This window comes from Gopherus flavomarginatus, chromosome 18 (assembly GCF_025201925.1).
Source record: "Gopherus flavomarginatus isolate rGopFla2 chromosome 18, rGopFla2.mat.asm, whole genome shotgun sequence".
NCBI classification, from domain to species: domain Eukaryota; kingdom Metazoa; phylum Chordata; order Testudines; family Testudinidae; genus Gopherus; species Gopherus flavomarginatus.
The window spans coordinates 17,754,213-17,781,012 of NC_066634.1; the positions used below are offsets into that span (position 1 = coordinate 17,754,213).

The 26,800-nt window shown below is 53.5% G+C and overlaps 1 protein-coding gene across 4 annotated transcripts; it reads left to right on the forward strand.

Moving 5' to 3' along the window:
* The first annotated feature begins 1,019 nt into the window (after nt 1-1,019).
* Nucleotides 1,020-17,156, forward strand: LOC127036684 (zinc finger protein ZFP2-like). Of its 4 annotated transcripts, XM_050927797.1 has the most exons (3): nt 1,034-1,079; nt 11,286-11,393; nt 11,732-17,156. In XM_050927797.1, exons 2-3 carry the CDS (start codon nt 11,356-11,358, stop codon nt 13,626-13,628), a joined length of 1,935 nt encoding a protein of 644 aa, XP_050783754.1. In that variant the 5' UTR covers nt 1,034-1,079; nt 11,286-11,355; the 3' UTR covers nt 13,629-17,156. The 4 variants fall into 4 exon arrangements, with proteins under 4 accessions (XP_050783755.1, XP_050783754.1, XP_050783757.1 ...); XM_050927798.1 differs by lacking the exon at nt 11,286-11,393 and having other exon boundaries at nt 1,020-1,079; XM_050927800.1 differs by lacking the exons at nt 1,034-1,079; nt 11,286-11,393 and adding an exon at nt 1,519-1,584.
* The last annotated feature ends 9,644 nt before the right edge of the window (nt 17,157-26,800 follow it).

Genomic DNA, 26,800 nt, shown 5'->3' on the forward strand with positions numbered 1-26,800 from the left:
GGGACTGGCCGTTGATCGGTTAGCGATGGTTGGGGACTGGCCGTTGGGGCTCTTAGTGGTTGGTTGTTGGTTACTGACTGTTGGGGACTGGCCGTTGGGGCTGTTACAGTTGGTTGTTGGTTACTGACTGTTGGGGACTGGCCGTTGATCGGTTAGCGATGGTTGGGGACTGGCCGTTGGGGCTCTTAGTGGTTGGTTGTTGGTTACTGACTGTTGGGGACTGGCCGTTGGGGCTGTTACAGTTGGTTGTTGGTTACTGACTGTTGGGGACTGGCCGTTGGGGCTGTTACAGTTGGTTGTTGGTTACTGACTGTTGGGGACTGGCCGTTGATCGGTTAGCGATGGTTGGGGACTGGCCGTTGGGGCTCTTAGTGGTTGGTTGTTGGTTACTGACTGTTGGGGACTGGCCGTTGGGGCTGTTACAGTTGGTTGTTGGTTACTGACTGTTGGGGACTGGCCGTTGGGGCTGTTACAGTTGGTTGTTGGTTACTGACTGTTGGGGACTGGCCGTTGATCGGTTAGCGATGGTTGGGGACTGGCTGTTGGGGCTGTTACAGTTGGTTGTTGGTTACTGACTGTTGGGGACTGGCTGTTGATCGGTTAGCGATGGTTGGGGACTGGCCGTTGGGGCTGTTTGCGGTTGGTGATCAGCTGGTGATCGGTGGCCGTTTATCGGCACCAGACACACACTGATTATCGCTTATCACCAGCTGGGCTCCGATTACCGATTAGTCGCGGTGCAGCCGGGACGGGGGCTGATGACGCCCCTCCCCCAGCGTCCTGCCCGCTTAGGCTCACTGCCCAGCCCAGGGACGGGGTGGCTACTGCGCATGTGCACAGCCGCCCCGCAGCGAGTCGAGCTCCGCTCTCAGACGCAGAGCGAGCCGGGGGCCGAAGCTCCCTCCAGCTCCCTGCCGCCGGAAGCGGGGCTGCCCCTAGTCACGTGGGCACGGGTGCCGACTCTCGGAAGTGTTGCTGGGGGGAAGGGCTGGTTGGGCGGTCGGCGGAGCGGGGGAGCCATTTTGCTGAGACACTGGCCGGATGTGAAGGGTAGAGGGGAGCGAGCTGGTGGTGGCCCGGTGAGTTCCCCACTGCCCCCGGGGATAAACACCCCTCTCCGGGAGAGAGTGGGCTCGTCCGCGCTCCATGCGCACAGCGGGCGGGCGAGACCATTTGTGCGCCCTGGGGAAGGATGGGGGAGACCATTATGTTGGGGGGATGATGATGCGTTGAGAGTGATTGGGGCGGGGTGTGGATGGAGATGGCATATACCATTGTGTGCACCCTTGGGGGGATGTGGTTGCAGATGGGGGGAGACCACTGTGCATGGGGGGCAGGAAGGGGCTGGGGGGCAGACTATCTTATGCACCCTGTGGGGGTGGAGATGGGGATAGTAATGGGGGGGGCAAGGAGGAGATGGGGGAGACCATTGTGTGAACCCTATGGAGTGGGCGTAGATGTGGCGGGAAGACCAGTGTGGATGTCCCAGATCCCAGGGTAGAAGGGACCCTCCCCAGAGAACTGCCCCACACTGATCCCCGGAGCAGAGCTCTTACAAAAACAGCCTGTCCGGGTTCAGAAATGGTAAGTGATGGAGAATCTGCCACGACCCCAGGTACCTCCTTCTAATGCTTCGTCACCTCCCCCATTGTACATTTACACCTTCTTTTCAGGCTGAATCTGTCTGGCTTCAGCTTCCAGCCATTGAGCCATGTTCAAGGTTTCTCTCCTAGATTCATGAGCCTCTTGTTAAATGTTTGTTCCCTACGTAGGTTCCCATTTGAAAACAAAACAAAAGTCCTTGAGCCCATTCTTCTCTCAGTTCCTTTCCTCCAATTCCATTCTAGACCCTCTCCAATCCGGCTTCCACTCCCAACACTACATTGACACAGCTTTCACCAAAGCCTGCAGTGATCTGTCTAGCCAAATCTCAAGAGTCACTGCTCCATCCCCATCCTTCTTCTCTAGCCAGCTGCTGACCTTTGATGCAGTTGACCATGTATTTTTCTTGCAGTCTAGTCCTACTTGGGCTTCTGTGACTCTGTCCTCTCCTAGTTCTCCTACCTCTCTAATCACTCCTTCAGCATGTCCTTCGGAGAATCCTCCCCCCCCCCCACTTCTGTAGGGTGTGACAAATGTGGGAATTTTGCTAATATTTGTATGATTTGTGCGTGTGCCTCAGTTTCTCTCTGTGTTCTGCATTGCTGTGCATGGAATGTAAAGGGTTAAAAAGCTGCTTTAGAGTCAGAGCAGGAGACACGACAGAAGACATTGGGTCAGGTAACTATTGTCTGGGATGGTATCAGTGGGTTGTAAAAGGACTGGCTGAAACCAATCCAGAATTAGTGGAGGACCCTGAAAACAGTGGAAATCCGAATAGCAGGGACTTTCATGCCTAGCAACCAACAGCCAAAAGGAAGGAAGCAGACCAAAGAAAGACTCTGAGCTGGAGAACAAAGAGGGAGGTATCAAGTGACTATTATAAGAGCTGGTCTTTGGAGAGAGAGAGAGAGACACTGTCACCTGAGATGGACGGACAGAGAGAGAGAGCCAAAATGGATTCTAGCAGCTTGGCTGGGTGGAGCCCTGGCCTTGGCCAGTTTGAACTCTGTCTTCATCTTTGCTTCTCTGTGCTAACCTAAGAACTGCCCTGCTGTGTTCCAGTTGGCTAATAAACCCTGCTCTGTTTTGAAAGGGCCGCCTGGTGTCATTGAAAATCCTTGATGAGGTGCATTAATCCCTGAAGAGGGCAAAACGTCTCTGAACAGGACTCTGTCTCAATGAGACTTGCTGGGCAGAGCTCACAGGGTGAAGAAGGCAGGCTGCAGCCCAGAGGCTCAGGCATTGAGGCTGCGTGGCCTACCCTTAAGGCAGAGTGAGACCCCTTGGGAGTGGGGCATGCTGATGGGGTTCCTCCCAGGGGCTGTTCAAAATTTGGGGTATAACACAGATCCCATGGGCGTGGTGGTAACAGTGAGATACTGAATGCACCAGTAATATTTTGCAGTAAGTGACTTGCAGCAGTCAAAACAAGATTAGTCAAAAGAAAAGGCAAGACAGTGGTGTATATCCACCTCCCTAGGAAGAACCATGTACGGAAAGAGGGTTAAATGTTGGGAAGTTAAACAAGGCCCAGCTCATTGCTTGGCTGGAGAAGGGTGATTGAGCCAGGGTCCACGCCCAGGCGGAGTCCTGAGAGAGTCTGAGGGCAACAGAGGCAGTAGGAGGGTGTCCTCACGACCTGACTCCCCATCGCCAGAGTTGGAACAGTGGAAGTTGGAGCTGGAAGTGAGGAAGCTCAGATGAGGTGGCCCAGTGGTTAAGGTGATGGACTGCTAATCCATTGTGCTCTGCATGCATTGGGGGGGAGGGATAGCTCAGTGGTTTGAGCATTGGCCTGCTAAACCCAGGATTGTGAGTTCAATCCTTGAGGGGGCCATTTGGAGAACTGGGGTAAAAAATCTGGGGATTGGTCCTGCTTTGAGCAGGGGGTTGGACTAGATGATCTTCTGAGGTTCCTTCCAATCCTATGATTCTATGAATTTATCTATAAGCTTCAGCTAAAGGACCATGAAAAGGAGTGAGCTGATTGATTAGAAACAGTAAAAACATGAGGAGGAGCAGCACCAGCATGAACTGGCCAGGTAAAAGTGAAGGAGCACAAGGTCCCATAGAGGGGTAGGTGGGGAGAGACCATGGGAAGCCAGGTCTGCAAGGAGTCTAGATACCAAATTACCCCAGTTTGCAGGGAGGTGGGATATAGCTGCCATTGAGAAGGCTTGCAGTTTGAATCTGGTTGACCTTGTGGACTGGCTTCACTGTCTGACCCTGTTACTTGGTCCCAAGCTGTAAGAGGCATACAGCCAGATGGATGGAGTTGATACTGGGGGCTATGTTGCTTACATTTGAATCAACACCCAAAGCTTCTAGGAAAAGCCTTTACTATGTGCAAAAGATCCAGGGTGGTGATGTGTTTGGAAGCCACTACCCTGATGGGAGAATCTCTGCAAATGAGCTAGAAAGGTGCAGGCATCAAAAAAGATATTAGAACTGGAAAAAGTGCAGAGAAGGGCAGCAAAAATGATGAGGGGTATGGAAGAACTTCCATATGAGGAGAGATTAAAAAGACAGACTGTTCAGCTTAGAACAGACACGACTAATGGGGGTAATGACAGAGGTCTGTAAAATCATGAGTGGTGTGAAGGAAGTGTTATTTTCCCCTTCACATAACACAAGAACCAGGAGTCTCCTGATGAAATTAAAAGGCAGCAGGTTTAAAACAAACATAAGGAAATACTTCTTCACACAACGCACAGTCAGTCTGTGCAACTCATCGCCAAGGGATGTTGTGAAGGCCAAAATTATAACTGGGTTCAGAAAAAGAATTAGAGGAGTTGATGGAGGCTATGTCTATCAGTGTCTATCAAGATGGTCAGGGACACAACCCCATGCTCTGGGTACCCTAAACCTCTCACCTCCAGAAGTCTGGACTGGACGACAGAGGACAAATCACTCAATAATTGCTCTGTTCTATTCATTCCCTCTAAAGCCTCTGGCAGTGGACTGGGATACTGGGCTAGACGGACCGTTGATCTGACCCCGTAGGGCTGTTCTTACATCACTACGCTGGAGGATTTCTATAACCTGTTAGGTTGAAACAACTCTGTGGGATCTGTCCCCGTGAGCTTAAAAGGTGGTCAGTGAGCATGAAACCTAAGGTGCTTGTAGGGCAGGCCAACTGGGTGATGAGTTTGTGGATGGTAGGGCCCGGTGTGAAGAACATTAAGACCCAAGTTGGGTACCCAAAAAGGGGTGGGGAGAGGTGTCACACAGTTGCCCCAGAAGTGGGATCTGAGTTAACCCAAACCAAGGGAGACAACCGATGTGAGATGAGCATCTCCAAGAGATCCCAAAGACCTGTGGTGTAATATCTGTGGATATTGGCCAAGGCTTGATGAAATGAGGTTTAAACAGGACTCTTGATGGGTTAACTTGGTGAAAGCCATCGTGTGTGTGTGTGTGTGCGCGCACGCACGCTCTATGCCCTGGGGATAGGGGAAACCATTGTCTGTGAATGTACCCTGTGGGGGAGATGGGGGTGAACAATGTGTGTGTATGCACTCTATGGCATAGGGATGGGGGAGACCATTGTGTGAGTGTACCAGATGGGGGTGACCGGTGTGTGTGCTCTATGCCGTGGGGATGGGGGAGACCATTGTCTGTAAATGTAACCTATGGGGAGAGGCCTCTGTGTGTGTGTGTGTGTGTGTGTGTGCGCGCGCTTGATGGGGGAGACCATTGTGTCTGTGTGCCCTATCGGGGGTGAGGTGGGAGAGACCATTGTGTCTGTGTGCGCGTGCGCTATGTAGGGGCATGGGATAAGGATGGGGGAGACCACAGTGTGCACCCTCTGAGAAGGAAGAAGCCACTGTGTGCACCCTATAGGGGGTGGATCAGCCTTCTCTGCATTGGGACAGAGTCAGTGTCGACCTGCAAATTGCTTCAGGCACCTCATATCACTGTTTTCGATGTCAGCGCCTGCCCATCGGGGTGACCACCTGCGCCCCTCAGCTCAGTAAGTATAGCTAGCTGGCGTGGTGCTGAGGGCTGCATGGAGGTACTCTTGTTGCTACAACCATGATCCTGACTTGCAGGGGGATTGGCCCAAACCAACCTGTGGGGGTAACTTGTGTCCAGTAGGGCCTTAGGCGCCAGTTTAACTGAATGGGTTTGCAGTGGCAGTGCTGATGTGCAGAAGCATGCAGTTCAGACAGACACGACCTTTACTTCAGGGTTTATTAGAGGATACTCTATATTCTAGTAGACAGGTGAAGATAGAAGTTGATAAATACAGGTAGGAACCAAAGAGAAACAGTCAAATGAAGGAGTCCTATCCAATACCACATGAAAGCAGAGGGCTAAATACAAATTTGATAAGAGCTTGTATACAAATGCAAGAAATCTAAGTATGAAGATGGTGAGCTTGGATGCCTCATATTAAATGAGGGTATTGATATAATAAGGCATCACTGAAAGGTGGTGGAAAGATGATAATCAATGGGACACAGGAATACCAGAGTACAAAATATGTAAGAATGACAGAGGAGGCCATGCTGGTGAGGGAGTGGTAGAATATGTGAAAGAAAGCAAAGAATCAAATATAGTAAAAATCTTAAATCAATCAGACAGAACCATAGAGACTCTATGGATAGAAATTCCATGCTTAACTAATAACAGTAGGAATATGCAACCGACACGTGACTGAGGTGGTGAAGGAGATTGAGAAATGCTGAGGGAAATTAGGGAATCTACAGAAACAGAAAACTCAGTAATAATGGGGGATTTAAATTATCCCCATATTGTCTGTGTACATGTCACCTCAGATTGGGATGCACAGATAAAGTTTCTAGACGCCATGAATGACTGCTTCTCGGAGCAGTTAGTCCTGAAACCCACCCAAAGAGAGGCAATTCTTGATTTAGTCCTAAGTGGTGCACAGGATCTGGTCCAAGAGATGAATATAGCTGAACCACTTGGTAATCGCCACCAGAGTGTAATTGAATTTCACATCCATGTAGGGGAAAAAATACCAAGGAAACCTATGTCATAGAATTTAACTGCAAAAAGAGGAACGACACAAAAATGAAGAGGCTTGTTAAACAGAAATTAAAAGGAACAATCACAAGAGTAACATGCCTGCAAGCTGCATGGAAACTTTTTTACCAATCCCATAACGGGCTTAAATTATATGTATACCCCCAAATAATAGTTTAAAGAGAGAGAACAGTAAGAGGACCAAAAAATGCCATGGCTAAACAACAGAGTAAAAGAGGGAGTTAGAAGCAACAAAGATGTCTTTTTAAAAATTGGAAGCCAAATCCTATTGAGGAAACTAGGAGCATAAACTCTGGCAAGTTGAGTGTAAAAGTGTAATGAGGCAGGCCAAAAAAGAATTTGAAGAACAACTAACAAAAGAGAGCAACTAACAACACAAAAGAAATTGTAAGTACATCAGAAGCAGGAAGCCTGCCAAACAATCATTGGGGCTTCTGGATGATCAAGGTGCTAAAGGAGTGTTCAAGGAAAATAGAGGTTGTTGAGGAGAAGCTAAATGAATTCTTTGCATCAGTCTTCACTGCAGAGGATGTGAGGGAGATTCCCACACCTGAGTCATTCTTTTTAGGTGAGAAATCTGAAGAACTGTCCCAGATTGAGGTGTCGATAGAGGAGGGTTTGGAACAAATTGATAAATTACCATCTCCTCCTGAGAATTTACTATTGTTTAGTCAACCAAGAGTTCTGAAGGAATTCAAATATGAAATTGCAGCAATACTGTGTTTATATAACCTGTCGCTTAAATCAGCCTACCAGATGACGGGAGGATAGCCAGTGTAATCCTACTTTTTTTTAAAAAAAGCTCCAGAGGTGATCCTGGCAATTGTAGGCTGGTAAGCCCGACTTCAGTACCAGACACATTGGTTGAAACTATAGTAAAGAACAGAATTATCAGACTCAGAGACTGGGAAGTGTCAGCACAGCTTTTATAAAGGGAAATCATGCCTCACCAAATTATTAGAATTCTTTGAGGGAATCAACAGACGTGCACATGGCTGATCCAGTGGATATTGTGTACTTTGGACTTTTAGAAAGCCTTTGCCAAGGTCCCTCAGCAAAGGCTCTTAAGCAAAATAAGCAGTTCTGGGACAGGTGAGAAGGTCCTCTTACGGATCAGTAACTGGTTAAAAGATAGGAAACAAAGGGTAGGAATAAATGGTCAGTTTTCACAGTGGAGGGAGGTAAATAGCAGCTCTGTACTGGGACCAGTGCTGTTCAACATATTCATACATTATCTGGAAAAAGGGGTAAGCAGTGACATTTTAAAGATTCCAGATGCTACAAAATTGCTCAAGATAGTTAAGTCCAAAGCTGACTGCGAAGAGTTACAAAGGGAGCTCACAAAATGAGGTGACTGGGCAACAAAATGGCAGATGGAAATTCAGTGTTGATAAATGCAAAGTAATACACATTGTAACACTTAATCGTGACAATATATACAAAGTGGTAGGATCTCAATTAGCTATTACCACTCAAGAAAGAGATCTTGGAATCACCATGGATAGTTCTCTGAAAACATCCGCTCAGTGTATAGCAGCAGTCAAAAAAGCTGACAATGTTATAAATTAGAGGTCCCAAACACGCGACCCACAGGCTATATGCAGCCTGCAAGGTTATTTTCTGCGGCCCGTGAGCTCCTCGTGGCTCCCCCACCCTCCCCCAGCGTTTACCTAGAGCAGCTCCGGCCTGGCGCGCACCAGGGGCAGGGCAGGCTCCCTGCCTGCCCTGCTCCCGCTCCACGCCAGGAAACAGAAGGAACCTGGGGGAGGAGAGGCGCAGGGGGTGTATGTGTGTTGATGTTGCTTCAAGCACCGTCCCCAGCAGCTCCTATTGGCCGCGGTTCCCCATTCCCAGTGCGTGCCAGGCCAGAGCCCACTCCCTGATCCCATCCTGCAGTCGAACCCCCTGCCCTGAGCCCCTTGCTGCACCCTGAACCCCAACCCCTGCCACACCCCTCCTGCACCCCAACCCACTGCACCCTGACTCCCTACCATACCCTGCACTCTGAGCTCCCTGCTGCACCCCGCACCCCTCCTGTACCCCAACCCCCTTCCCTGAGCTCCTGCCGCACCCTGCACCTGACCCCCTGCCGCACACCACACCGCTCCTGCACCCCAACCCACTTCCCTGAGCCCCCTGCTGCACCCCCTCCTGCACCTCGATCCCCTGCCCTGACCCCCTGCCACACCCCTGACCCCTCCTGCAGCCCACACCCCAACTCCCTGCCCTGCGCACCCTGCTGCACCCCACACCTCGACCCCCTACCATACCCTGCACTCAGCCCCCTGCTGCACCCCGCACCCCTCCTGTACCCCAACCCCCTTCCCTGAGCTCCTGCCGCACCCTGCCCCGACCCCCTTCCCTGACCCCCTGCCACACTCCTGACCCCTCCTGCAACCCACACCCCAACTCCCTGCCCTGAGCCCCCGCTGCACCCCACACCTCGACCCCCTACCATACCCTGCACTCTGAGCCCCCTGCTGCACCCTGCACCCCTCCTGTATCCCAACCCCCTTCCCTGAGCTTCTGCCGCACCCTGCACCCGACCCCCTGCCCTGAACCCCCTGCCGCACACCACACCGCTCCTGCACCCCAACCCACTTCCCTGAGCCCCCTGCTGCACCCTCTCCTGCACCTTGATCCCCTGCCCTGACCCCCTGCCACACTCCTGACCCCTCCTGCAGCCCACACCCCAACTCCCTGCCCTGAGCCCCTGCTCCACCCCACACCTCTCCTGCACCCCTTGGGGGCAGGGAGGGGGCAGATTTCGGGTGGGGATTTCGGGGAAGGGGTTGGAATGGGGCAGGGAAGAGGTGGGGCAGGGGCGGGATCTCATGGAAGGGGTGTAGTGGGTGCGGGGCCAAGGACGGCGTGGGGGAGGTGTCAGTGATGCGGCCCTTGGGTCGATGTACTAGTTCTCATGTGGCCCTCATGGTCATCTGAGTTTGAGACCCTTTTATAAATCGTTAGGAAAGGATTGGTAATAAGACAGACAATATCATAATGCCGCTGTATAAATCCATGGTATGCCCACACCCTGAATACTGCGTGCAGTTCTGACTGCCCCATCTCAAAAAAGATATTTTAGAATGGGTACAGAGAAGGGTAACAACAGTGATTAGATGTAAGTAACAGCTTCCATATCAGGGGAGATTTAAAAAAAACTGGGAATATTCATCTTAGAAACGAAGCAATTAAGGGGAGATGCAATAGAAGTCTGTAAAATCATGAATGGTGTGAAGAAAGTGAATGGGCCAGTGTTATTTACCCCTTCGCATAGCACAAGAACTAGGCATCATCCAATGAAATTAATAGGCAGCAGGTTTAAAACAGACGTAGGGAAGTATTTCTTCATGCAGTGCACAGTCAGCCTCTGGAACTCATTGCCAGGGGATGTTATGAAGGCCAAAAGTATAACTGGGTTCAAAAATAAATTAGAGAAGCTTAATGGCCCATCAATGGCTATTAGCCAACATGGGCAGGGATGCAACCCCATGCTCAGAGTGTCCCTAAACCTCTGATTGCCATAAACTGAGAGTGGATGATAGGGGATAGATCACTCAAGAATTGTCCTGTTCTGTTCATTTCCTCTGGGGCACCTGGCATTGGCCACTGTTGGAGGGCAGGATAGTGGGCTAGATGGACCTTTGGTCGGACCCAGCATGGCCATTCTTATGGTTGAACAGGCACAACTCTGCATGGAGACAGCCCTTGTTGTCTGTCCTTGTGCCGCTGAGGAGGCCGCAGAGGCGATGGTTGGGGCAGGGGTGACGCAGGTCCATACTGTCATGCTTGGTGTCATGTGAACTGAGCCTGGCCCTGAAATGCTTTAGCAGGATCCTTTCCTGCTCTTGCAAGACCTTTCCAGGGGTGTGGGTGCCCCCAGATAGAGGGATGCAGGCCTCCCCAAGCTCCTGAGCCAGTGGGTGCAGGAGGAGTGGCGTTGGATCATGCCCTGCACAGGGCATTGGGTATCTTTTGCCTGTCACTCAGTATGAGCGAGCTGTGAACGTCTTGGCCTCTGCTGGTCAGAACCAGCTCCTCCGCACTGGCCAGGTGTGGTCATGGCAGGACCTTGGGGCTCCTCTCTGGGAGGCAGAGTCTTGCCCCCCCACACCTTTTCCCCCTCCCCTCCCTCTTCGAATGCAGAAGGTCACTCTGCCTCTGGCAGCCTTGGGCGTGGGTCGTGCAGGCTCCCTGCCAGGGAATGATGTGGTGCCTTGGGCAGCAGGCTCAGCCATCTGGCAGGGAGTTATCATGCTGGGCGAGCTCATTGGGTCTTGCCTGGTCCATGCAACAGGACAGCTCCTTGCTGCCTGCCTTCCCCCCCGCCCAGAGAGTCGCTGAGGCCGATGGGTCCTACCAGAGTGAGCGTGGACACAGACTGCCCCCACAGCTGAGGCCTCCAGTTATCCAGGACAGAGTGCTAATCCCTGGCGCAGTCACCCTGTCCTGAGAACCCTGTCCTCTCCTGGATACTTCCTCTAGGGGACCATGGGGTGGGGACACCCACACACATGGGGTGGGGGGCAGGGGAACCCAGGAGCCCCTGGGAAGGGGGAGCATTATGTGGATGTGAGCCACATGTCATCCTGACCATGCCCTGCATCCCCTCCTGTCCCGCTCCTTGGTCTCCACTCCCATCCCTGTCTCTGTGCTCGCCCACCTAGGTTTGGTTTTCACCCTCCTGCGCCTGGAACGGTTGTGCCCGTGTCTGAGCTACTCCACTCGCCCAAGGTGATGGCAGGACATCATGTGTGGGAATGGCATAGACACGGGTAAGGGCAGATTTGAGATGAGGGAAAGGGCCATGCCCTGTACTCTCCCCTCCCTCCATCATTCACTATGCACTTCCCTCCCCTCCACGTGTCCGACTGGTGCAGGTGCTGCCCTTGTTCCCTCTCTGCTTCTGGTGAGCTGATTAGCATGGTAACTGCTGCAGGTGAGCAATGGAAAAGCCCTTTCTCACTGGGATAGGTGCCTGGAGACTGGGCAGGGAGCTGGGCAGAGGGGGAGGCAGGCCTGGGCGGGTAGTGCTAGGGCAGTGGGTAATGGGCCTTGCCAGGGTGAAGGTGGCAGTGCCAGGCTCTTAACTCTCCATACTGCTCTCTTGCAGAGGATCCTGCCTGGAACGGGGGCTGGCACCCACAGTCATGGAGGATGATCCGGCTTCTCCTGCCAGCAAGGCCCCATCTCCGCTGAGCTGTATCCGGATGGTCCAGGCGGGCTGGTCGGAGAAGGAGGATGGGGCCTGGGAGCAGAGCGGAAGTGTGCAGGATCCAGCGATGGTGGGGAGCTCTCCAGGGCGACCCAGGAGTTCTCCCCTTTGCCCACCCAGCCGGTGCCAAGGGAGGCATAGCCCTGCCACCCCTCAGGACACTGATGTGACAGACCAGAACCAGAACGGGGGAGAAGAGGAGGTGGTGTCCCCTCTATGCCGGGAGCTCCTCCAGTCCCCGGTTCCAGGGGAGCCACAGCCCCGCAGGCCGTTCCGGCGGAAGCACCGGCTGTACATGAAGCTGTCCCCTGGCCAGGTCACTGTGTCCCCAAGCCAGGACAGGGGGCAGCCAGCCACTTCCCAGGAGCCAGGGCCCTCCCAGGGCAAAAGGCTGCGGCTGCTGCGAGGCCAAGCCAGCAACTTCCGGAGAAAGAAAAGACCCTTGGAGAATGGCCATGAGGCGAGGCCTGGCGACATGCGGCCATCCCTTCCACTCCGCCAGTGCAGTGGGGAGGAGGGGCAGGACCCGGCACCAGAGGGGGAGGAGGAGGAGCAGGGCTTGGCATTGAAGAGGGAGGAGGAGGTGGGGCAGGGCCTGGCATTGAAGCGGGAGGAGGAGGAGGGGCAGGGCCTAGCACAGGAATGGGGGGAGGAGGAAGAGAGGTTCGGCTCCCCCAGGCTGGCTGGGCCCGGCACTGCCCGCCCCAAGCCAGACTTTGTGCAGCTGATCGATGAGCACGGGATCTACTCTACAGCCAAGCTGGTGCTGGGCAGCACGGCGGGCGAGCTGGATGAGGGGGTGGTGCTGCCACCGCACCTGAGGCGGGCAGGCTCCCAGCTGGAGATCCGGGAAGTGATCGTGGACGACAAGCCCTTCGCGTGCAGCGTGTGCGAGAAGACCTTCAAGCGGGCCTGGGAGCTGTTCAGCCACGAGGTGGTGCACAACGAGGAGCGGCCCTTCCACTGCGACCTCTGCGAGGCCTCCTTCAAGCGCCACTCGGACTTCAAGAGCCACCGGCTGGTGCACACCGAGGAGCGGCCCTTCCACTGCGAGATGTGCGGCAAGAAGTTCAAACGCTCGTCCAACCTCCAGGAGCACCGGCGCATTCACACCGGCGAGCGCCCCTACCAGTGCGCCTGCTGTGACAAGAGCTTCAAGACGCCCTACGAGCTGCAGCGTCACATGCTCACCCACTGCACCGAGAAGCCCTTCAAATGCGGCGACTGCGGGAAGGACTTCCCCACCTCCAACTCACTGCTGCTGCATCAGCGCCAGCACTGCGACGACAAGCCCCACGTCTGCGGCGTCTGTGGCAAGAAGTTCACCTACGGCCACAGCCTCAAGGTGCACGAGCGGGTTCACACTGGTGACCGGCCCTTCGTCTGCCCCATCTGCGGCAAGGGCTTCAAGCAGTCCAACGCCCTCTCCTCGCACGAGCGGGTGCACACCGGCGAGCGCCCCTTCGTCTGCAAGACCTGCGGCAAGGCCTTCAAGCAGTCGTCCTACCTGGTGATCCACGAGCGCTCGCACACGGGCGAGCGGCCCTACAAGTGCGAGGTGTGCCAGAAGGCCTTCGCCCGGCCCTCGCTGCTGCTGCAGCACCACCGGGTACACAGTGAGGAGCGCCCCTACAAGTGCAGCTTCTGCGACAAGTTCTTCAAGGACCTGGCTTACCTGACGGTACACGAGAAGGTGCATACGGGCGAGACCCCCTACAAATGCAGTGTCTGCGACAAGGGCTTCGCCCATCCCTCCAACCTGCTGCAGCACCAGCGTGTGCACCGCGACGGCTGACCCAGTTCCTGCTCCAGCATGCCCCACCGGGGAGTGCGGCCCAGGCTGCATGCAGCTCCCAGTGGGTGCCACTCTGGCTGGGCCTTCATGGGAGACAGCTGCCAGCGGGCACTGAGCCGGCCAGGGGGCCCATGGAGGCTACATCTCCCAACATGCACTGCAGTCCCTCGTGCATCAGGGTGAAGCAGTACATGCTGGGATTTGCCTGTGCCTGTCATGGGGGCTGGGCTGCGGAGAGAGAAATCAGATCCGGAGAGCAGGGAAACCCCCCTGGGCACTACTCATCTGCTCAGCAGGGCAGTGCTAGATCCAGCTGTGGGGAGCTCCCCCTCTCTGCAAGGAGCTGCAGTTTGGTGAATGCTGAGCAGGGGGCTCCTCTGTGCTCCCCGGCTGGAAAGGGGTTTGTGAGCCCCACCTCTGTGCCATCGCCCCATGGCAGCCTCCTGACAGGGTCATCACACAGGCTGGGCACAGCCAGCATCCCTGTGACCCAGGGCTCCTCTTCTTGGATAGCATAGTCCCTGCCATGGGGTCACAAGCTAGCAACTCCCCGTGTAGCTGGAAGGGGCTCTCTGGTCTCCTGGGTGAGCCCCAAAGGGGATAGGAAAGCAGGTTCCTTTTCGGTCAGCGACAGGGCTCCCAGCTCCCTCCAGCTAGTGGAGCTTGTGCTCGCTCCCCCACTGCAATGGGGGCTGGGGAGTCAAGCCAGAACCGAACCCACAGAGCGAGGGCTGGGCCGCAGCCCCTCCTCGCATCTGGCACCCCCAGCCCGTGGGCACTGGGATGTGCATGTGACCGAGTCTCCCCCATCGCTCCACAGACAGAAGGGGAGGTAACGGGATCAGCTCAAACCTTTTTGCCCCCTCTTGGTGTCGCAATAAGAAAACAACTTATACTAGATCCAGATCGGGTTCTCTGAGCCTGCGCTGTGTGCGCACGTGCCAGAATGGCCTACAATGTGAATTACAGCCCAGAGCCACTTCGCTGCTAGCTGGTGCCAGGCGCACCCCCAGGTGCTGTCTGCTGTGCTGGGCTGGAGGGCTCCGTTGGGGATTGGAGAGTCAGTGCAGGGGAGTTCTCAGCTCTGAGTGGGGGTCAGGTCTGACACTTCTCCATACTTAGGTTAAATAGGTGTCTACAGAAAGTCTGGATAAAACCCCCCCAACTGCCAGGAACAGTGGGACAGGCAGCCTGCGTTTCCCTATCTCAGTAACAGTGGGAACCGGGGTGGGGGGTGCAGGGCAGCAGGGGCTCCTGTAAACATCATCCAGAAGCACCAGCACACAAAGCGAGGGGTGCACTCCAATTTCCTGTTTGAGACACAAGAAGCTACGAAGGGGGGGATTGAATGAGGCCCCTGTTGCCGGGCTGGTTCCTGGCCCCTCTGCCCTGGGAAGGCAGGGGTTAAAGATACCTGCTGTGCCAGACTGCAGAGATGTGCAGCTGGTGGGAAGTTAGGGGGCCCTTCTAGCCGAACTGAGAACCTGGCACCTGGGTGACCCACGGGAGAGCTGAGAAGTGGCTGGTGCAGTGCCATATGTGCCCAGCATTGCACTGCCTTTTGTTACGGAGTGCCTAGGCCGCCTGTGGACAGTACCTGGCCCTGGGGAGGGCTTTCCTGCGGTAGCACCAGTCCGTGGAAGTATCACCCTGCTGGAGCTCCAGTAACAGGTGTTCCCATCTGCGCTGAGTTACACCAGGCATCGTGTCAGTCACCTTGGCCACTTCAAGTCCTGTCCTGGCAGGACCCAATTTGCTAGTGAGGACGAGGTTCAGTTGCAGCCATTGGGTGCTGCTGGCCCTTGAGTGTGGATCCAGAGCCAGCAGGCCTGGCTGTGTGTGGAGTAGATGGCAGGAGGTGTCCCCACTGCCGCCGTTGCTTTTGCAGGTGTGCTTGCTGCAATCACACCTTCATGTGCCGGTCTACCCACTGTGTGGGGTGCTCCCAGGAGCCATGTGGGGCATGAGGATAAATGCCTACTACTGCTGCAGCTAAGGGACTGCCTCCTTCAGTTCCAGCTGTAGATGTCTGGGGTTGGTAGAGCAGGGCCTGGGTTCAAATCCTGCTAGCGTTGAGGGAATGTAGATGGAGCTGTGGGGTCCGTGCCCTGTTCTCAGAGTTGAAATAGAAATATGGAGATATACCTATCTCATAGAGCTGGAAGGGACCCCAAAGGGTCATTGAGTCCAGCCCGTTGCCTTCACTAGCAGGGCTAAGTGCTGATTTTGCCCCAGGTCCTTAAGTGGCCCCCTCAAGGATTGAACTCACAACCCTGGGTTTAGCAGGCCAATGCTGAAACCACTGAGCTTAGGAGATGTGGAGCCAGTTCCTCAAATGGCCAGTCCTCCTGCAGGGACAGCATGGATCGGGCCCCCTTTCCTGCACCCATTTAACTTATGCCTACAGGGTGCTGGGCGGGGAGTCCCCTGGTTAATGCCCTAGTAGCCTTATCCCATCTGGGGCTGTAAGAGCTCCTGATCCGTCTGCCTCTCCAGGCCTTCTGAGGAGACCCTCAGGGAACCCAACTCAGGCCCTTTCCTGACCTTAGCTCCCCCAAGGCACACAGTGTGCCCCCCTCCCCTGGCATGCAGCTCCCCGTTAGATCAGGGTCGATGAGGAGGCAGGTGCCCTTTATCTGCTCCCTTCCCCCTGCGCGCAGTACCCCTTTCTCTGCTCAGATGGGGTGTGTTCCTGTAGTGAAGGCTGCTCAGAGGAACCACCAGTGGAGAAAGGGCAAGGATGTGTGAGATGGGACCAGCGGAGCCACGTGTGCAGTAGTGGAAGGATTTACAGCCTCCCACCTCAGGGGAGCAGGGTGTTGGGTGAGCCAGCTTCTTCTGGGGATGCTAATTGCACCTCTCAGCCAGCAGTTCCTCCATGGCTGTACTTTGGGGTTCAGTGGGGGGAAGGTTACTGCTAGCATGGGAAGAGCCTCGGGGGGCAGTCCAGAACAGTCCCCTCCCTAATTCAAAGGGCTGCTGCTGAGGTGAAGGTGCTCTGTCACGCAGCTCCTGCATGGTGGGTGGGAGTCGTGCTGCTGGTGCTGTGCCTGTGAGGAGATGACTCCTTGCTCTGCGCCCCCAGCAGCAGGGAACCTCGCTGCCCATGAGTCGTGCCACGCAGCAGGGAGCTCAGCGGAGCAAACACAGTATCATGTTCATTACAATGGTGCCTAGGGATCCGACATGCTGTGCACTATGGACTAAGAGGGAGGCTGGGTGTGCCCTGCCAGCCTGCTGCAAGATACCCTGCGAGAGCCAGTTGCTGGAGTGAGGGGCAGCGAGCAGAGGCAGGTGCAGCGGTCTGATGGGGTTCCCCAGCAAGGGGCACTGTCCCCATGGGGCAGCTGAGGGGTGGATGAATGCTAGGAGGTACAGGTTGGTGAGCTGGACCCACCTCGAACCTGCTGCTGGGAGGAGTAACTTGCCCTGTTGCTGGCGATGGGATGTTCTGTTGCACACGCACCCCTCCAGCCTCTGTGGGGTGCATAGGGGACGTGACCTGGCAGGGGAAGTGGCAGCACTTGGCTCTGCCTCTGGGAGTGGCAGATAGAGCAATTCACCCACACGGTGCCATGGGGGTTCACCTGACAGCTGCAGCCTGTTGCTGGGTGCTGTATCCCTGTGCTGTGGTGGCCGTGCCCCGCTCTGTTTTAGGCAGTGAGGTGTGGCCCGGTGCGGTGGCCCTGTGTGGCCCATGGTCTGAGGGCACTGTGTTCGCTCTGTAGCGGGTATGTTTGGATCAGCACGCGCCACACCCAATGTCTATAGATTGCAAACACTAACCCTCCCCTGCAGGGGCCTGGCCTTGCCGGGGCTGCCCATCCACAGCTGGCATCTGCAGGGCCTGGGTGGGAACACTATCCTAGCATGCCAGGGGGCCACGCTCTCCCTCAGGAAGGTGGGGATAGGGCAGCCTCCAGGCACAGGTAATTATTTAAGTGGTTATGGGGCATTTCAAGTTCCTGGGCAGGTCCTGCATCACCTGCAGCCAGGAAGGAGCGTGGGGTGGAGGGGATGGGCCCAGCCAGCCTTGGGGAGAGCCAGGTGTCTTCTAACTGCTGGGTCTGCCTGCTTCTCGGGGCACAGGGCGACTGCCGGGCAGCATCTCTGGGCTCCAGCTGCTGCTAAGCTCCGTTCTGGTTCCTGTGGACCGGCGGCTCTGCCTGCCCATCAGCAGGGGGAGGCTGGGGAAGGACCTTTCCCAGAAAAGGTCACACTGGGGGCCAGCAACCCCCTGCACCCAGACTCACCTTGCACCCGTGCTGGCCTGGAGGTTCCTGGCTCCACACTAAACTCCCAGCACCGAAGCCATGGGACTCTGCGCGGACTCTCGCTGCCTCGGGTCCCCCTTTTTTATTGCTACTGTAGGGAAGGGTGGGGGACCCCTACTCAGCTCCTCAACACTAATTACAGGACAGTTATTTAACTGTGTCTCTGTCTCATCTCTGCTCTGTGGACCGGGCCTGATCACAGCTCGCCAGTCACTCCTGTTATCCCAGGGGGATCTGCTACCTGCCCCAGAGCCACTGGTTTGTAAATGTGGGCCCAGTTTGGTGCTTGTGGAGGAGGGGCTAGGGCAGGGAAAGAGGGAGAACAGGCGGGTATTACCTAATCCACTTCCCGGAGCAATGCTGATGTCCCAACCCACAACCCCTGCCTCCCTAGCCCTGAGGTGCCCCATAACCCTCTCCCAGCCCTGGGTCCGTCCCTCCCAGGACCGGCTCCAGGCACCAGCCGAGCAAGCTCATGCTTGGGACAGCAGATTCTAAGGGCCGGCGTTCCACCCAATCCTAGGGTGGCACAGCCACCCTTTTTTCCCCTAGTTCACCGCTCCAGCCGCCCTGTAGGAGGCGGCAGCATGGAGGAGGGGAGCACCCTGCTGGGAGCGGGCTGCGCGCTCCATCTGCCCCAGCTGGTGCCAGGTCTGCAGAAAGCCCAGCGGCCTGCATCCTTCCCTCCCCGCCGACCTTTAATTCACCTGCAGGCGGGAGCGGCGTGAAGCCCTCCTGGCAGGTGGCACGGCGGGAGGGGCCGAGTGACGATTGCCCTGGCTGAAGGAAGCCCTCGCTGTCCCCCTTCTCTCTCTCTCTCTCTCTCTCCCCCTTCCCCTGCTAGCCAGGGCACACACTCCACTGCCTGGGGCATGTCTGCCACGCAGGGAGTCCTGCTAGCCAGCATGGCCAGGGGAAGCAGCCATGAGCCACCAAGTAAATGGCATTGAAAGTTTGCACCCTGGCTCTGACCGCCCTGAACGTTTTTGTTGTTGTTGCTTCTCCCCTCTGGCTGCCTCGCACGTTTTGTTTGTTTGGTGGTGGTTGTTTTTTTGCTTGGGGCAGCAAAAAAGCCAGAATTGGCGCTAGTTCCTCCCCAGCATTGCCACAATCCTGACCCACAGTCCTCCTCTCTCTCCTGCAGTGCTAGGCCACTCCTGAATAGCAGGGCGCTGTACAGGGGCTTTGTGATATGCACAAGTGGGCTCCAGCATAAAATGACAGAGGCAGTGCATCCGTTTGGTCTTTGTGCCTGTTGGTGGCTGACCTTCCTTGTGTCACAGGTTTCCATGGAGTCAGCCACAGGCAGGGCCCCTTCTGGCCTGGCTGCTGCTTGTAATGGCAGCAGTTCTAACCCAAAAGATGCTAATTGTTCCCAGCCATGCCTCTTCGCCACCAATGGAACTGCAGCCTCCCATCATAGGCATGGGGGGTGGGGAGGCACGGTGAGCCTAGGAGTCAGGTTGGAGCTCACCCTGGAACAACCCTAACAGATAAACGTGGCCTAAATCAGAATATTAGTGTTGGAAGGGACCTCAGGAGGTCATCTAGTCTAACCTCCTGCTCAAAGCAGGACCAACCCCAACTAAATCATCCCAGCCAGGGGTTTGTCCAGCCTGGCCTTAAAAATCTCTAAGGATGGAGATTCCACCACCTCCGAAGGTAACTCATTCCAGTGCTTCACCACCTTCCCAGTGAAATAGTGTTGCCTAATATCCAGCCTAGACTTCCCCCATTGCAACTTGAGACTATTGCTCCTTGGTCTGTCATCTGCTATCACTGGGAACAGTCTAGATCCATCCTCTTTGGAACCCTCTTTCAGGTAGTTGAAACCAGCTATCAAATCCCTCCTAATTCTTCTCTTCTGCAGACTAAATAATCCCAGGTCCCTCAACCTCTCCCCATAAATCATGTGCTCCAGCCCGCTAATCCATTTCACTGGATTCTGATCTCAAATCCCCCAGGGTCAAGTCAGAGTCACCCATTCACTGCAGGTCTACAGCAGTGCTGGGTTGTATAGAGCCCTCTGCATTAGCCAGTAGACCACATGGAAATGAGTCAGCTGCCCAGGGTTTCAGCCTGTTTGCAAGCCATGGTGAGGCATAACTAAGTGAGAGCTTCCCCCATCCCAAAACCAGGGGGTCCATTCAAATTAATATTCCACACAGGGCAAAGAAACTCCCCAAACCTGCAATGAGCATTGCCACTCCCAGAACTTTGAACGTCATGATTTGGGCCCCTGAAATCATAGGATTGGCTTAAAAACCATTCAGTTAAAAAACCCAGAATTCTTTTTATTTGATGTCTTCTGAGCCTTTAGGGGTCACATTTTGAAGCTCTTCTTTGCAACCAGGAGGGCTACAAACCTTTAAAAAACAAACAAAAAAACGCTTCTGGCTTATGCTCATGATGCCAGGGGCTTGGGCTTTCAGATATACAAAAAATAGGACCAGACTCACAATCAGCTCCTGAGAGTTGGCAGCACTGACATGAGGATGCCCTGATGCAGTGACGGTGCCTGAGTCTGCAGCCAGCCTGACTTTCCAGAGGGGTGTGAATCAGCCCCATTCAGCTCAATGTCTGTTGACTCTGAAGTGTAAGGCTGGCAATGCAAGTTGTTAGTGCTGTTCATTGTGGTCACACAGCTGTTAATGTTAGAGGCAGCATGCAGCTACTCAGTGCCCGAGACAGAGGTTGCTCTTGGGGTGGGGCACTGAGAAGGGCTGCTGTGCTGCTGGTAGGAAGGGGGATCATAGACTATCAGGGTTGGAAGGGACCTCAGGAGGTCATCTAGTCCAACCCCCTGCTCAAAGCAGGACCAACCCCAACTAAATCATCCCAGCCAGGGCTTTGTCAAGCCTGACCTTAAAAACCTCTAAGGAAGGAGATTCCATCACCTCCTGAGGTAACCCAATCCAACGCTTCACCACCCTCATAGTGAAAATGTGTTTTCCTAATATCCAACCTAAACCTCCCCCATTGCAACTTGAGACCATTACTCCTTGTTCTATCATCTGCCACCACAGTCTAGAACCATCCTCTTTGGAATCCCCCTTCAGGTAGTGAAAGCAGCTATCAAATTCCCCCTCATTCTTCTCCTCTGCAGACAGAATAATCCCAGTTCCATCAGCCTCTCCTCATAAATCATGTGTTCCAGCCCCCTAATCATTTTTGTTGCCCTCCACTGGACTCTTAGAAACATGCTGCCCTGGAGGCTTGTACCTGCTGTTTTGTGCCTCAAGTCAGAGCCTGTTTCTAAAGCTGGCTGCCCTTGGCCCCAGCACGTTCACGGGGGTCCTGCGAGCTGGGAATTGCTGCCATTATGTGGAGCAGGTCTCTGGCCTGGGCCGAACAGGAACTCAAACTAGATGATCACAGTGGCCTCTTCTGGCCTTGAGCTGTACGAATTTCACTTCTCCCCTCCCCCCTGCAATAATGCCATGGGGGACCCTCAGATGGTGACTCTCCTTAGCTCCATTGAGGGCAGGCAGCCCAATTCCTCACAGCCTTTGGGGTGTGCTGGGCGATCCTTCCCCATCCATGAAATGCCAGCAAACCAGCATCCTGTGCTGACAGCAGGGGGTGCTCTGGGGTCAAATAACCAACACGCTACCGCAGCTCAGTGTGGCTCAGGGCCCTAGAAGCTGCTTTTCACTCTGGCTCTCAGCGCAGGCCCCAGGCTGGCTGGTGCTGAGCTGCTTGGGGTAACTCACTGGGAGGGGTTTAGCACTGACTGAAAAGCTCCTAGCTCTGGACCATTCCCAGGTACAGACCCAGATCCTGTGCTGTGCCCCAGAGCTGCCCGTCCACTCGGGGTGATGCTCATTTCGCTCCTTCTCTCTAAGACAGTAGTTTTGCCACCAACTCAGACCCTCGTCAGGGTTTCACACCAGCCTCACCATGTCCCTCTCCTGGTTACCCATGTGCTATAGAAATAGCACAGGCTGCACCCTGCTCTGGCATGCTGCAGGCATACTGGGTATTGCCGTTACCTCTCACAACTGAGCAGCCTTGCGTGCCTGTAGAACTGTGTTTTGAATTTGGCCCTCTCCACCGCTGGAGAAAAGCACAGACACCTGCGCCAGGGCTCATCTCCTGAAACCAGGGGATGACAATTGGATGGCATTTTCCAAGCCTTTTTAGTTCAGGAAGAAAGCTTGGAAATATGATCCACCTGAGTATGCAGAGAGTCTGTAACAATAGCTCCCAGACTTGCAGTTCTGGTTGGGCCCCAGCAACACCACCGTGGCATAGGGTCCTTTGTTTGCTGCTGCCTTCCAGTCCTGGCTCTGCTGGCATGGCTCACAAAGCCCCCCACCCCTCCAGCCCCCAGAGCAGGCAAGCAGGGGCTGAGCTATCCAAACAGGAGGTGTGGCAATTCCCTTAGAGACAGGAGGACAGGAGACCCAAGACACCCAGGAGACTCAATTCTCTGACGGACCCAGGAGACAGCGGGGGGGTCCCTGGCAATTGCCAAGCATTGAGTGGCAGGGCCATATCCTAGGGGCAGGCTGTGGGGTGTTCCTAGGATAGGGTGACCAGATGTCCTGATTTTATAGGGACAGTCCCGATATTTGGGGCTTTTTCTCATATAGGCTACCATTACCCCCACCCCCTATCTCTGGTCAGCCTGGTGTCCTGTGAGCTGGTGCAGATTTGTAGGTTTCGTCTCTCCCACCAATTCAGCCAAGAAGCTTGGAGGCTGCGGGCTCTTGTGCACCAACAACCCCTAGGGAAGCCAGTCCCAGGATATTAGAGGCTTCACTCCCCCTCTTCCCACACACACACACACCATCATGGTGCCTCCTGCTGTGTGTGTTCCCCCAGCCAGAACACCTGGCTTGCAGCTCCAAGTCTCCCCAACCTTCCCCTGGAGCAGTAGCCAAGGATCCAAACTGCTGAACCACATCCCCAGTAGGCAGCTGTGCATGTCAGGATCTCATTCCCATGGGGGGCTCTTTCCCATCTGGATTGTTTCACTGCTCAAAAAGAGCAGCTCCAGAACTATCTCACAATACCAGACAATAGCCCCTGGAGGCTGGACCCTGCTCTGCCCTGCTCCCTTCACTGCACAGCACAAGTCATCACAAACACAACCTAGCTAATACCCACTGCCCCTGTTCTATGCCTAACCCCACGCCGACCTCTCACTCACTCAGAGCTAGAAATCTACTGAGGGACAGAGCCGTTTAACCCAGGCCTGGCAGTTTGAGTCTTCTCCATTTAAAAAATATAAAACCTGCCTCTGTTTGTCAAGAAAAGCACAAAAGTAAAGGGAACAGACTGCAAAACATTTTAATGAGCACAATCATCATCATCAAAGGAATGCAGATGTGCAATCTCCCTTGATTTAGGCTTTTCACTTCTATTTCAATTTCTTTTATTGACATGGGAAAAGCCCAGCCTAGGATCATAAGGTTTTTATCTTTTGCAACATACAGACAAAACAGCCATTACTAAATACACACCCCCTAGCAAATCTCTCTTTGTTTCCATTATTTTTTTTGATCAATACTGAGCCTTATAACCTAACAAGCCCCTGCTCTAGTTTTGATGAGTCTGTCAAACCATTGCAACACCACAAATTAAAACTTGTTTATCAGAATAATTTTCCCACCAAAAATGGGATTTAGTCAAAAATATTTTTGTTGGAAAATGTTCTTTTCAAACTATTATTTGGGATAAAAGCAGACAGAATTTTTGACAGCTAAGGAGCGAGCATAACTGGTAGCAACTGGAAATTAAAAAAATGATTAAAATGCAACATAAGTAGACAAACGGGGAAAAAATCTTCATTCAAAGTTGTTCATGAAAACAATTTGCAAATCTATGTTTATTCATGAGAAGTTCCCAAACAGAGGAAAAGCAGCCTGAATTCTGCAGCATGTTGAAAGGATTCAAAGGGAGGGGGACATTTCCTGCTCATTTGAACTGCATCATGAGGCAATTCAATCATTTGTGGGGATTTTATTGCTTAGGTTTCCGAAATAAAGATTGTGGCTCGTTAGATGCTGGAGAGTAGGCTGGAGGGGAATCAATTTCTTCAATCAGTATCTTAAAGACAGATTTGCTGTGGTTGGACATGGTGCCAGAAATTTTAAACTGGCCTAGCATAACAAGAAGAGCTGTTGAATTTCTGCCAAGTTTCTCGCTTACGTATGTTTTCGTTTGACCCTTGGAGTTGCGCATTTCTTGGTACTTTAATTTCAGGTCATTTTCCCTGAAGTTCTTTTTGCCTTCAAAGATTTCCAATCCGTACTCAAGTTCGTTCAGGTTGTTGTCCCAGGGGTTGGAGAACATGGCGATAAATGAGAATCTGTCTGACTCATAGGCGAAGACTCCTGCAACCCCCCAAGTGCTGAAGTTCCTTTTCACAAATACACAGGTCTCCCTGCTTTGGGGGCCGATGGATGGTGGGACAGGACTGAAAGTGTGACCGCTGTAACAGAAAACGCTGTGGGGAGATGGGAAATTGACTTGTTATGTTGCATCCTCAGGAGTGGTATTACTATAATCACTAGCTGTTAGCAAAGCAGACATGACATTTGATCCCCAGAGTTAACAGGCTGATTGTACTCCATGCATGGAGCAGGAAGTTCCGTCCCCTTGGGTTAGCCCACCTTGGGGCTGCTGAACAACAAGTCAGCTTCTAGCGTCTGCATTTAGCCAGGAATGTCATACCAGGTCTGGCTGATATTTGTAGATTCAAAGATCTTTTCCCTTAAACAGCCATTCCCTGTGGACTTTCACTTGAAGATCTTTGCCCTGACACTATCTGGCATTTGCTATGGTAGCACCTGCTCAATATCTTTATTTACACACACAAAAATTGTAAGTAGAATATGTCAAAGTGGCACAAGGCACCCTTAACCCTGCCCCTGGTAGATATGCACAAAGCCCTTGCCTTCTCTTTACGCTTCCTTTTTTATTCAATCATTTGTTTTCAGGCCCCTGCTGGATGAAGGCCTTCCCTTTTTAAGTACCACTTTCTTCAGTCTTGTGCCCTTCCCACCCAAGCAGCTCCCAGTCCCACCTACTTTAGAGAGACAAGGTGGGTGAGGTGATAGAGACAAGCTTGTGAGCTACACAAAATAAAGAGGCTTTGTAAAAAGAAATTAGATGGGAGCTGACGTTTGGGGAAGCTACCGAGAGAAATACACACTGCTCTAGATGTCGAGAGAGAGCATCTGGAAATGAGCATTCTGGATAAAACAATCCCACGTACCTTGGGGTTGTGAGGGTCATGGTCGTTTTGTTGGTTATCTGAACTCCCACACATCTTGAATGATCCACACCTTTAAGAATCTCTTCGATGGCTTCGCTCTTGTTCATCTCTGTAGCTCACCGGTGCGCACAGGGATTTTTTAGTGAGTCTCAGCTGAGCTCCTCCTCACACAGGGTTCTCGCTGCTTCTGCTGAGCACTCAGAACATTTGAGGAAGCTGGCCTTCGACAATGAGCAATTTAAACTCCCACGCACTATTAGGAAGTAAGCCGAAGGGCAAAGGGAGTCTCCATGGGAGATCTGGCTGCTGCCTGGAGGACTCCACCTCCCATCCTCCAGAACCCTGTGGTGTTTGTCTGGAATATTTAGGCAAAACTTATGCAAAACCTCTTCCTTTCTAAAAGGGCAAGGAAACGGGTGTTATCTTGAGCTGGCCAAAGGGGGAAACAAGCTGCAACTCCAAAATGGAAAGACATTTGGAATATTTGATTAAATGTCTTTTGGAAACATTTTGAAATGTCCTTGTTGTTTTCCCTGCCTTCCCCAGGATGCAGGAGAACGAAGGATGCCCCGATTTGAGGCGGGGGAGTGTCACTTTTTCATTTTTCTCTCTTTTCAGTTTTCCTCTGCTGATCAAAGCTGGAGTCTTGGTGTAAAGATTCCAGTGCTGGAGAACCCCTCATGTCCCTTGAGCCTGTGACCCAATGCTTAACCGCCCTCCCTGTTGTGCATTTGTGCCTATTTCCAGTCAGAATTTGTCTTGCTACAACGTCCGTGTGGAAATGGTGGGAGCTGAAGTCTGGGGCATGGTAGGAGGGGTGACAGGTCTGACCCCTGCCTCACAGCTTCTCTGAGCTGCAGGTGAGCTCTCACAATAATTATCCAGAATGCTCTGTGGCTGGAAGTAATGCACGGAGTTCTGTGATATGTACCACTCTGCACCACACCTGAACACACAACTTGCACTCCGGTGTCTCTTGCACTGCTGAATTGGCCTCAAGGGTTCCCCTACACAGCTCCACATGAAACACAGAGAATGTGCTGGAGGGTACTAGGGCCTGTCTGGAGCCATGGAAACCTTGTGGATACATTTCCCATTTTGTCCCAGTTGTCTTCCCCCTGCTCTATTCTGTCACTAAAAGGTAATGCAGCACCCCAGGACCGCACGATGGCAGGCACTGTGATGGCAGCCTGCAGATCAGGTGTGCCCCTCCTCTGCTCCTGAGATCTGCTCTGAGATTTAGCAAACCTGACCTGTGAGGAGAGGTTGAAAGGATAGGGCTTGTTTTCTCTAGTGAAGAGAAGGCTGAGCAGGACCTGATAGCAGTCTGCAAATATGTTAAGGTATGTTATAAAGGAGACACTGAGCAATTGCTCTCCATGTCCATAGGAGATAGATCAAGAAAGAATGAGCTTAATCTGCAGCCAGGGAGATTCAGGTTAGGTATGAGGAAAAACTCACTAACTCTAAGGGTAGCTAAGCTCTGGAACAGGTGACTTAGGGAGGCTGTGGGATTCCCATCACTGGAGGTTAAAGAAACAGGTTGGACAAACCCCTGCCAGGGATGGTCTAGGTTTATAGGGTCCTGCCTCAGCATGGAGGATGGGCTAGATGACCTCACGAGATTCCTTCCAGTCCTACATTTCTCTGATGTCTGTGACTTGTCTTCACCA